Source organism: Chamaea fasciata, unplaced genomic scaffold (assembly GCF_029207755.1).
Source record: "Chamaea fasciata isolate MVZ Bird 193981 ecotype frontalis unplaced genomic scaffold, bChaFas1.0.hap1 SCAF_1, whole genome shotgun sequence".
In the NCBI taxonomy this organism is placed as follows: domain Eukaryota; kingdom Metazoa; phylum Chordata; class Aves; order Passeriformes; family Sylviidae; genus Chamaea; species Chamaea fasciata.
In genome coordinates, this window is record NW_027094086.1 from 1,106,144 (window position 1) to 1,118,315 (window position 12,172).

The 12,172-nt window shown below is 44.3% G+C and overlaps 1 protein-coding gene across 1 annotated transcript; it reads right to left on the reverse strand.

The window, feature by feature from the left end:
* Positions 1-3,888: 3,888 nt before the first annotated feature.
* On the reverse strand, positions 3,889-11,120 carry RECQL4 (RecQ like helicase 4). The gene is made up of 3 exons (XM_066207784.1): positions 10,947-11,120; positions 8,754-8,787; positions 3,889-4,158 (listed from the first exon to the last, which is right to left on the reverse strand). Exons 1-3 carry the CDS (start codon positions 11,028-11,030, stop codon positions 3,974-3,976), a joined length of 303 nt encoding a protein of 100 aa, XP_066063881.1. The 5' UTR covers positions 11,031-11,120; the 3' UTR covers positions 3,889-3,973.
* Positions 11,121-12,172: the final 1,052 nt, after the last annotated feature.

A 12,172-nucleotide genomic window follows, 5' to 3' on the forward strand; every position in this document is an offset into this window, starting at 1 on the left:
GAGGGAGAAATTAAAATCCGCGGGAATTTTGGGGGGAAAAAAAGGGATTTTGGGGAATTTTTGCGGATTTTGGGGTCTTTGATTTGGGGGTTTTTAAATTTGGGGAGGGGGGGGGGTTTGAATTTTGGGGGTGTTTGAGTTTGGGGGGGGCTTGAATTTGGGGGTTTTTCCAACTTTCGGGGTCTCTGATTTTGGGATCGTCCGATTTTTGGGGTCCCAAATTTGGGGATTCTCCAATTTTTTGGGGGTCTCAAATATTTGGGGGTCTCTGATTTTGGGGCTCCCAGTATTTGGGGTTTTGGATTTTGGGGTCCCTAATTTTGGGATTTTGGGATCTTGAATTTGGGGCTTTTCAGTTTTGGGGTCTCCAAATTTTGGAGTCCTTAATTTTGGGGCTCTCCAATATTTGGGGTTTCTGATTTTGGGGTTCCTTAATTTGGGGATTTTTGATTTTGGGGAACCCGAATTTTGGGGTTTTTCCAACTTTTGGGGTCTCTGACTTCGGGATCTTCCAATTTTTGGGGTTCCAAATTTTGGGATTCTCCATTTTTTTGGGGTTCTCAAATATTTGGGGGGCTCTGATTTTGGGGCTCCCAATATTTGGGGTTTTGGATTTTGGGATCCTTAATTTTGGGGATTTTTGGTTTTGGGGTCTCCAAATTTTGGGGTCTTCAGTTTTCGGGGTTTTGGATTTCGGGGTCTCTGATTTCGGGATCTTCTGATTTTTGGGGTCCCAAATTTGGGGATTCTCCAATTTTTTGGGGTTCTCAAATATTTGGGGGTCCCGGATTTTGGGGGTCTCTGATTTTGGGGCTCCCAGTATTTGGGGTTTTGGATTTTGGGGTCCCTAATTTTGGGATTTTGGGATCTTGAATTTGGGGCTTTTCGGTTTTGGGGTCTCCAAATTTTGGAGTCCTGAATTTTGGGGCTCTCCAATATTTGGGGTTTCTGATTTTGGGGTTCCTTAATTTGGGGATTTTTTGATTTTGGGGAACCCAAATTTTGGGGTTTTTCCAATTTTTGGGAACCCAAATTTGAGGATTCTCCAATTTTTTGGGGTTCTCAAATATTTGGGGGTCTCTGATTTTGGGGCTCCCAATATTTGGGGTTTTGGATTTTGGGGTCTTGAATTTTGGGGCTTTTCGGTTTTGGGGTCTCCAAGTTTTGGGGTCGTCAGTTTTCAGGATTTTGGATTTTGGGGTTTCTGATTTTGGGGTTTTTTCCAACTTTCGGGGTCTCTGATTTTGGGATCATCCGATTTTTGGGGTTCCAAATTTGAGGATTCTCCAATTTTTTGGGGTTCTTAAATATTTGGGGGTCTCTGATTTTGGGGCTCCCAATATTTGGGGTTTTGGATTTTGGGATCCTTAATTTTGGGATTTTGGATTTTGGAGTCCTGAATTTTGGGGCTCTCCAATATTTGGGGTTTCTGATTTTGGGGTTCCTTAATTTGGGGATTTTTTGATTTTGGGGAACCCAAATTTTGGGGTTTTTCCAACTTTCGGGGTCTCTGATTTTGGGATCGTCCGATTTTTGGGGTCCCAAATTTGGGGATTCTCCAATTTTTTGGGGTTTTCAAATATTTGGGATCCCTGATTTTTGGGGGTCTCAGATTTTGGGACTCCCAATATTTAGGGTCTTGAATTTTGGGGTCTTGAATTTTGGGGATTTTTGGTTTTGGGGTCTCCAAGTTTTGGGGTCGTCAGTTTTCGGGATTTTGGAGTTTCTGATTTTGGGATTTTTTCCAACTTTCGGGGTCTCTGATTTTGGGATCATCCGATTTTTGGGGTTCCAAATTTTGGGATTCTCCATTTTTTTGGGGTTCTCAAATATTTGGGGGGCTCTGATTTTGGGGCTCCCAATATTTGGGGTTTTGGGATTCTCCAATTTTGGGGTTTTTTTGGCTTTTGGGATTCTCCAATTGTTGGAATTCCCCGAATCTGAGAGATCCCTGAGTTTTGGGGGTCCCTGATTTGGGGGATCCCGAATTTTGGGATTCTCCGACTCCTCGGGGCTGATTTTTGGGCTCCTTCATTTTAAGCTCCTTGATTTTGGGATCCTCCAATCTTGGAAAAAACTGGGGAAAATCTGGAAAAAAGTCTGGAAAGAAGTTGGAAAAACTGGGAAAAGCTGGAAAAAAGTTGGAAAAAAGTTGGAAAAACTGGGCAAAAACTGGAAAAAAACCTGGAAAATCTGGGAAAAGCTGGAAAAAAGCTGGGGAAAAGCTGGGGAAAAGCAGGAAAAAGTGGGAAAATCGAAAAAAGCTGGGAAAAAAACGGGAAAAAATGGGAAAAAAACAGGAAAAAATGGGAAAAAATGGGAAAAAAACTTGGAAAAGTTGGGAAAAAACCTGGAAAAAATGGGAAAATGTTAGAAAAAAGCTGGGAAAAACTGGAAAAAAGTTGGAGAAACTGGGCAAAAACTGGAAAAAAAAAAGGAAAAGCTGGGAAAAGCTCGGGAAAAGCTGGGAAAAACTGGGAAACAGCAGGAAAAAAGCTGGAAAAAAGCTGGAAAAAAGCTGGAAAAAAGCTGGGGAAAAGCTGGAAAAAAGCAGGAAAAAAGTGGGGAAATCGAAAAAAGCTGGGAAAAAAAACGGGAAAAAATGGGAAAAAACCAGGAAAAATGGGAAAAAAATGGGAAAAAAACTGGGAAAATGGGAAAATGTTGGAAAATGCTGGGAAAAGCTGGGAAAAAAAGGTGGAAAAAAGTTGGAAAAAATTGAGAAAAAGTTGGGAAAAGCTGGAAAAAACCTGGAAAAAACTGGGAAAAACCAGGAAAAAGCTGGAAAAAAGTTGGGCACAAGTTGGAAAAAAACTGGAACAAAGTGGGAAAAACTGGGGAAAACCCAGGAAAACTGGGAAAAGCTGAGAAAAACTGGGAAAAGGTGGGAACAAACTGGAAAGAAGTTGGAAAAAAGATGGAAAAAAGATGGAAAAAAGCTGGGAAAAGCTGGAGGAAAGAAAAGGGGGAAAAACTGGAAAAAGCCAGAAAAAACTGGGAAAAATTTGGAAAAAACTGGGAAAAAACTGAGAAAAAACTGGGAAAAGCCGGAAAAAAGCTGGAAAAAACCCAGAAAAATTGGGGAAAAGCTGAGAAAAACCGGAAAAAAGCTGGGAAAAACGGGAAAAAATGGGTAAAAACCAGGAAAACTGGGAGAAAGCTGGGAAAAAGCTGGGAAAGAGTTGGGAAAAAGTTGGGAAAAAGTTGGGAAAAAGTTGGGAAAACCCCGGCAAGGATCAGCACTGACCGAGTTTTGCGCGCGGTTTTGCGTTTCTCCTCCTTTTCCAAGATTTTTTCCGACCCTTCCGCCGCCTCCTCGGCTCCATCCCGGGATTCCTCCTCCTCCTTTTCCTCCTGGAATTCCCGGATCCCAAAAATCCCGGGATTCGATGCCGGGAATCTCCTCCCGAGCTTGGCCGGAGCCTCGGCGGCGTTTTCGCCTTCGCGGCGTCTTTTCCTGCCGGAATTCCCGACGGATTCCGGGATTTTTTCCACGTTTTCCCTCGGAAGAATCGGCAATTCCCGTTTTTTGGGGGATTCCTGACACCTCTGGAGCCACCCGGGATCCAGAGATCCCAAAGTTTGAGCCACTTTCTGCCTCAGGAGCCGGAATTTGTCGGGAAATGGGGGAAAAGCGGGAAAAAATTCTGGGAATTCTTTGGGGTTTTGGGGGTTTTTCTTGGAATTTCTGGGTTCTTCTTCGGGATTTGGGGATTTTTCCATGAGATTTTGGGGTTTTTTCTTGGAATTTTGGGGGTTTTCCACAGAATTTTGGGGTTTTCCCGCGGGATTTTGCGATTTTTCTTCGGGATTTGGGGATTTTTCCGCGGGATTTTGGGGTTTTTCTTTGGGATTTGGGGATTTTTCTTCAGGATTTTGCGATTTTTCTTCAGGATTTTGGGGTTTTTCTTCGGGATTTTGGGATTTTTCCACGGGATTTTGGGGTTTTTTCATAGGATTTGGGGATTTTTCTTCAGGATTTTGGGATTTTTCTTCGAGATTTTGGGATTTTTCCGCGGGATTTTGGGGTTTTTCCTCGTTCTCTGGCGGTTCCGAGGGCGAAGTTTCGCCTCCAGGCTCCGGGTTTTTTAGGGATTTTTGAGGAATTTTGGGGGTTTTTCTGGGATTTGAGGTTCTCCGAGGGGTCAGCGGAGGCTCCTGGAGGGAAAAGAGGGATCAGAGCCTCAGGTTTGTTCTTCGGAATTTCAAATCCCGAATTGAACGGGGTCGGGCTTTTGGGGGATTCAACTTTTGGGGTCTCCAGTTTTGGGATCTCGGATTATTTTAGGGATCCCAAAGTTTGGGATTCTCCCGCTTTTGGGGTCTCCAATTTTGGGGATTCTCCAGTTTTGGGGGATCCCCAATTTTTGGGGTCTCTGATTTTTGGGATTCTCTGATTTTGGGGGAATTCAGGTTTTGGGGTCTCCAGTTTTTAGGGATTTCCTGGTTTTGGGGTTTCCAATTTTTTCGGGATCCCAAAGTTTGGGATTCTCCAACTTTTGGGGTCTCCGATCTGATTTTTGGGTTCCTCCAGTTTTTGGGGTTTCTGATTATTTTGGGGTCCCCGATTTTGGGATTCTCTGATTTTTTTGGGGATCTCAAATTTTGGGATTCTCCAACTTTGAGGGTCTCAATTTTGGGGATTTTCTAATTTTGGGGCTCCTAAAATGTGGGAACTCTGATTTTGGGGTCTCCAATTCTGGGGTTCTTAATTTTGGGGTTTTTTTGAATTTTGGGGTCCCAAATTTTGGGATTCTCCGATTTTTGGGGTCTCTGATTTTGGGGAATTCAAGTTTTGGGGTTTCCAATTTTTAGGGGTTTCCTGGTTTTGGGATTCTCCAACTTTTGGGATTCTCCGATCTGATTTGGGGGTTCTGATTTTGGGCTCCTCCAGTTTTTTGGGGTCTCCAATTTTTGGGATTTTCTGATTTTTGGGAGTCACAAATTTTGGGGATTCTTCAATTTTTGGGATTCTCTGATTTTTTGGGGATCCCAAATTTTGGGATTCTCCAACTTTTGGGGTCTCCAATCTGATTTTTGGGTTCTGATTTCTGGGGTCTCCAGTTTTTGGAGTTTCTGATTATTTTGGGGTCCCCGATTTTGGGATTCTCTGATTTTTGGGATTCTCCGATTTTTGGGGGTCCCAAATTTTGGGATTCTCCAACTTTTGGGGTCCCAGATTTTGGGGAATTCACATTTTGGGGTCTCCAATTTTTAGGGGTTTCCTGGTTTTTGGGATTCACCAACTTTTAGGGGGGTTCCCAATTTTTGGGATCCCAAATTTTGAGATTCCCCCAATTTTGGGCTGAAATCCCCCAAAATCCCCCCCTGGAAAATCCTTTGCCCCTTTTCTCTCCATTTCTGACCTTTCCCATCGTTCCCACTTTGGCTTTGAGCTTCATCCCATAATATTCCACTGAAATTCCCGCCCTGGGGCTCCTGCTTGGAAGTTTTCCCAGAATTTTTGGGGCTCTGTTCAGGTGGGAGCCCCAAAATCCTGAATCTTCCACCTGCAATGAGAAAAAAATCCCCGAAAAATCCCCAAATCTGTGAAATTCCAGCCCAAAATCCCAAAAAATCCCCAAATCTGGAAATTCCAGCCCAAAATCCCCCAAAAATCCCCAAATCTGTGAAATTCCAACCCAAAATTCCCAAAAAATCCCCAAATCTGGAAATTCCAGCCCAAAATCCCCCAAAAATCCCCAAATCTGTGAAATTCCAACCCAAAATTCCCAAAAAATCCCCAAATCTGGAAATTCCAGCCCAAAATTCCCTAAAAATCCCCAAATCTGGAAATTCCAACCCAAAATTCCCTAAAAATCCCCAAATCTGGAAATTCCAGCCCAAAATTCCCTAAAAATCCCCAAATCTGGAAATTCCAGCCCAAAATTCCCAAAAAATCCCCAAATCTGGAAATTCCAGCCCAAAATCCCAAAAAATCCCCAAAATCTGGAAATTCCAGCCCAAAATCCCAAAAAATCCCAAATCTGGAAATTCCAACCCAAAATTCCCTAAAAATCCTCAAATCTGTGAAATTCCAACCCAAAATCCCCAAAAAATCCCCAAATCTGGAAATTCCAGCCCAAAATTCCCTAAAAATCCCCAAATCTGGAAATTCCAGCCCAAAATTCCCAAAAAATCCGCAAATCTGGAAATTCCAGCCCAAAATCCCAAATTTGTTGAATTCTAGCCCAAAATTCCCCAAATCTGCTCATTCCCAGCGTAAAATTCCCTAAAAATCCCCCAAATCTGTGAAATTCCAGCCCAGAATCCCCCAAAAATCCACAAATTTGTCAAATTCCAACCCAAAATTCCCTAAAAAATTCCTCAAATCTGGAAATTCCAGCCCAAAATTGTCCCCAAAAATCCCCCAAATCTTTCAAATTCCAGCCAGAATCCCAAAAATTCCCCAAAAAACTGTGAAATTCCAGCCCAAAATCCCAAAATTTCCACAAATTTGTGAAATTCCAGCCAAAAAAATGCCCCAAATCTGTGAAATTTGAGCCAAAAATCCCAAAAACCCCAAAATCTGTGAAATTCCAGGCAAAATTTCCAAAATTTCCACAGATCTGTGAAATTCCAGCCCAAAACCTCAAAAGTTCCATAAACCTGGGAAATTCCAGGAAAAAAAAAACTACAAAATCCCCAAATCTGGAAATTCCAGCCCAAAATCTCCCCCCAAATCATTAAATCCCGGCCCCAAATCCTAAAAAATCCCCCAAATCTGTGAAATTCCAACTCAAAATCCCCAAAAAATCCCAAAAATCTGCTCAACCCCAGCCCCCAAATCCCCAAATTTGTTAAATCCCCGCCCAAAATTCCCTAAATTTCCCAAAATCTTTAAAATTCCAGCCCAAAAATCCATTTTATTCCCAAAATTCCCCCCAAAATCCATTTTTTCCCAAATTTTCCTCCCAAAAATTCATTTTATTCCCAAAAAACTCCAAAAATCCATTTTTTCCCAATTTCCCCCCCAAAAAATCCATTTTTTCCCAAATTTTCCTCCCAAAAATCCATTTTTTCCCCCAAAATCCCGCAAAAAATTCCATTTTTTCCCAAATTTTCCCCCCCAAAATTCATTTTATTCCCAAAAAACTCCAAAAAATCCATTTTTTCCCAAATTTCCTCCCAAAAATCCATTTTGTCCCAATAATCCCAAGAAAATCCATTTTTTTCCCAAATTTCCCCCTAAGATCCATTTTTTCCCCAAAAAATTCCCAAAAAATCCATTTTCCCAAAAATCCCCCCAAAATTCCATTTTTTCCCAAATTTCCCTCCCAAAAATTCATTTTATTCCCAAAAAAATCTCCAAAAAATCCATTTTTTCCCAAAAATCCTTTTTTTTCCCCAAATTTCCCCCCCAAAAATCCGTTTTTCCCCAAAAATTCCCAAAAAATCCATTTTTCTCAAATTTTGGGGTTTTTAAAGGTTTTTTTCAGGACCTCGGCACTCGGCACTTTGGTTTTGGATTCTGGTTTCCGGGAATTCCGACGTTTTCCCGGGTTTTTCAGCCTCCTGCCCCAACATGTGGAATATATCGTCTTTAGAGAAGAAAAAAATGGGAATTTTAGGGAAAAAAATGGGAATTTTCGGTAAAAAAAGGAATTAATGGGGAAAACCTGGAATTTTTAGGGAAAAAATCGGGAACTTTTTAGAAAAAAATGGGGAATTTTAAGGGAAAAAATGGGATTTTTAGGTAAAAATGGAATTACAGGGGTAAACCGGGAATTTTTAGGAGAAAAATTGGGAATTTTTTCAAAAAAATTTGGGAATTTTTTAGAAAAAAAAGGGATTTTTAGGTAGAAAAAGGAATTACAGGAGAAGATCTGGAATTTCTAGGGAAAAATGAGGAATTTTTAGGGGGAAAATTGGGGAATTTTGGGAAAAATTGGGAATTTTTAGGGGGAAAATTGGAACTTTTTTAGAAAAAATGGGAAATTTTAGGGGAGAAAAAGAGTTTTTTAGGTTAAAAAAGGAATTATAGGGAAAAATTGGGGATTTTTAGGGAAAAATTGGGATTTTTTTTAGAAAAAAAGGGAAATTTTAGGGGAAAAAGGGGATTTTTAGGCAAAAAAATGGAAGTATAGGGGAAAACCTGGAATTTTTAGGGAAAAAATGGGGATTTTTAGGGAAAAAAATGGGAAATTTTAGGGGAAAAAATGGGATTTTTAGGTAAAAAAGGAATTATAGGGAAAAACTGGGGATTTTTTAGAAAAAAATGGGAAATTTTTAGGAAAACATGGGGAATTTTGGGAAAAATTGGGAATTTTTAGGGGGAAAATTGGAATTTTTTTAGAAAAAATGGGAAATTTTAGGGGCAAAAAAATGGAATTATAGGGGAAAACCGGGAATTTTTAGGGAAAAATTGGGGGGTTTTGGGGAAAAATTGGGGGTTTTTAGGGAAAAATTAGGAATCTTTTAGAAAAAATGGAAAATTTTAGGAAAAAAATGGGATTTTTAGGTAAAAAATGGATTTAGAGGAGAAAACCTGGAATTTTTTTGGGAAAAAATGGGGATTTTTAGGGAAAAAAATTGGGAATTTCTTAGAAAAAATGGGAAATTTTTTTAGAAAAAATGGGGAATTTTAGGGAAAAAACTGGGATTTTTTAGAAAAAATGGGAAATTTTAGGGAAAATCTGGGGAATTTGGGGAAAACTTGGGAATTTTTAGGGGAAAAATCGGGATTTTCGAGGCAAATCTGGACGTTTTGACCTCAAAAACCCCCAAATTTCCCCCCAGCAATAAAAACTCACCCCGGGTTTCCTCGGGAGCCTCCTCGATGTCGGCCTGGGAGGGGAAAACAAAATCCCAAAAAACGGTGAATTTGGGGGATTCCCCCCAAAATTATGGGATGGGAGAGGGGAAAATTTGGGAATTTGGGGGAGGAAAAAAAGGGATTTTCGGCTGGAAAAGCCTCGCCGGGATCAGTTTGGATGGGAAAAAAAAATTCCTAAAAATCCCCAAAATCCCCTCAGGGAGCCCAAAAATGACCCCAAATAATCCAGGGACACCCCAAAAATCCCCCAAATCCCCCTGAACCACCCCAAAACCCCTCAGGGACCCCAAAAAAACAGCCCAGGGACCCCAAAAATGGCCCCAAATAATCCAGGGACACCCCAAAAATCCCCCCTAAGAAATCCCACTAATCCAGGGACCCCAAAAACCCCAAAAATACCCCCCAGGACCCCAAAATACCCCAAAAAAACCCCAAAATACCCCCCAGGACCCCCAAAAATACCCCCCAGGACCCCCAAAAATACCCCCCAGGACCCCAAAAGACCCCCCAGGACCCCAAAATACCCCCAAAAGACCCCCCAGGACCCCCAAAAATACCCCCCAGGACCCCAAAAGACCCCAAAAGACCCCCAAAAGACCCCCCAGGACCCCAAAAATACCCCCCAGGACCCCAAAAATACCCCCAGGACCCCCAAAAATACCCCCCAGGACCCCAAAAATACCCCCCAGGACCCCAAAAACGGCTCCAAGGACACCCCCAAACCCCCGGGACACCCCAAAATCGGCTCCCGGTAATTCAGAGATCCCCAAAACAGCCCAAAACCACCCCAAAGACCCCCCAGGACCCCCAAAAACAGCCTAAAACACCCCAAAAGCACCCAGGGCACCCCAAAACCACCCTAAAAACCCCCTCAGGGACCCCAAAACCAGCCAGGGACCCCCAAAAATGGCCCCAAATGTTACAGGGACACCCCCAAAACCCCAGAAATTCCACCTAAATCAACCCCCACCACTCCAGGGATCCCCTAAATCAACCCACAGACCCCAAGGACACCCCAAAATCCCCCTGAACCACCCTAAACCCCTTCGGGGACCCCCAAACCAACCCAGGGGCGCCCAAAATGACCCCAAACATCGCAGGGACACCCCAAAAACCCCCTCGGGATCCCCCTAAACCACCCTAAAACCCCCCCAAAACCAGCCCAGGGACCCCAAAAATGGCCCCAAATGTTGCAGGGACACCCCAAAAATCCCCCCATAACAAATCCCACTAATCCAGCGACCCCAAAAACCCCAAAAATACCCCCCAGGACCCCAAAAGACCCCCAAAATACCCCCCAGGACCCCCAAAAATACCCCCCAGGACCCCAAAAACGGCTCCAAGGACACCCCCAAACCCCCGGGACACCCCAAAATCGGCTCCCGGTAATTCAGAGATCCCCAAAACAGCCCAAAATCACCCCAAAATCCACCCCAAGGACACCCCAGGACCCCAAAAACAGCCCAAAACCACCCTAAAAACCCCCTCAGGGACCCCAAAACCAGCCAGGGACCCCCAAAAATGGCCCCAAATGTTGCAGGGACACCCCCAAAACCCCAGAAATTCCACCTAAATCAACCCCCACCACTCCAGGGATCCCCTAAATCAACCCACAGACCCCAAGGACACCCCAAAACCCCCCAGGACGCCCCCGAAACCCCTCAGGGACCCCAAAAAACCAGCCCAGGGACCCCAAAAATGGCCCCAAACGTTGCAGGGACACCCCAAAACCCCCCCAGAAATCCCCCCATAACAAACCCCGCCAGTCCAGGGATCCCCTAAATCATCCTAAAGACCCCAAAATCAACCCAGGGACACCCCGAAAACCCCTTTAACCACCCCAAAGACCCCCAAAATACGCCCCAGCACCCCAAAAACCACGCCAGGGACACCCCAAAAAAATCCCTGCGGATCCCTTAAACCATCCTAAAGACTCCTCAGGGCCCCCAAAACCGGCCCAGGGACCCCAAAAACCACCCCAAAGACACCCCCAAACTCCCATAAATCCCCCCTAAACAAACCCCCCCATTCCAGGACCCCCCTAAATCGTCTTAAAACCCCAAAACCAGCGCAGGGGACCCCAAAAATTACCCCCCCCCCCAACATTCCAGGGGTTTCCCCTCAGGGACTTTTCCCCCCCTCAGGGACTTTCTCCCCCCCTCAGGGGCACCTGGCGGGGTTTGCGGCGCCGCTCCCGCAGGAACTGCGCTTCCCAGCGCTTCAGCAGCGCCCTCAGCTCCTGCTGCCGCTCCATCGGGGATCTGGGATGGGGGATCGGGGATTTGGGATCGGGGATCGGGGATCGGGGATCGAGGAGGGCGCGGGAGCCGCCTCAGAGCGAACTCGGCTCTCCCGCCAAGCGCAAGCCAATGGGAAGGCAGATATCAGTGATTGACAGCTGAGTTAGCCAATGAGCAGGCAGGAGCTAAACAGGCACGCCCACCTCGTTCGAACCAATCAGAATGGAACAAAGCAATGATTGACAGCGCTAAGAGCTAATGAGAAGTTAGAAATGCGCCCCCAGGGTGGGTCTCGCTCGCTGATTGGTGGTCGCACTGCGCAGACACGGAAGCGGAGCCTCTGTGCGGGCCGGGGGCGAGCGGGGGCTGCGGGCCGGCGGTGAGTGGGGGACGCCATGTTGGGGGGGGGGGGTGTGGAGCCCTGAGGGGATTTGGGGCTCATTCGGGAATTTCGGGATAATTTGGGAAATTCGGGAGAATTTGGGAATTGTCCCGGCGGGAATTTCGGGATAATTTTTGTAGAGTTTTTTTTCTGGGTTTTTTTTTTCGGATTTTTCTGGTGTTTTTTTTTGTGGATTTTTGGGGGGATTTCTGTTGAGGGGTTTTTTTTGAGGGTTTTTTTAAATTATTATTTTTCCGGTGGTTTTTTGGTGGTTTTATTTTTATTTTTTTATTTTTTTTGATTTTCTGGGATTTTGAGGGATTTGAGGCAGAGAGATGAGGGAAAGGATGAAAAACAAGGTGAGGGATAATTATCCCGAAATCCCCTCGGGGATAATTCCCAGATTATCCCGAAATTCCCAAATTACCCCGAAATTCCCACTGGGATAATCCCCAAATTATCCCAAAATTCCCACCGGAATAACTCCCAAATTATCCCAAAATTCCCAGTGGGATAATTCCCAAATTATCCCCAAAATCCCCTCAGGGATCCCCAAATTCTCCTGAAATTCCCACCGGGATAATCCTCAAATTACCCCGAAATTCCCACAGGGATAATTCCCAAATTATCCTGAAATTCTCACCGGAATGACTCCCAAATTATCCCGAAATCCCCAAATTATCCCAAAATCCTCTCAGGGATGATTCCCAAATTATCCCAAAGTCCGTCATGGATTCACCAAATTCTCCCGAAATTCCCAAATTCTCCCGAAAT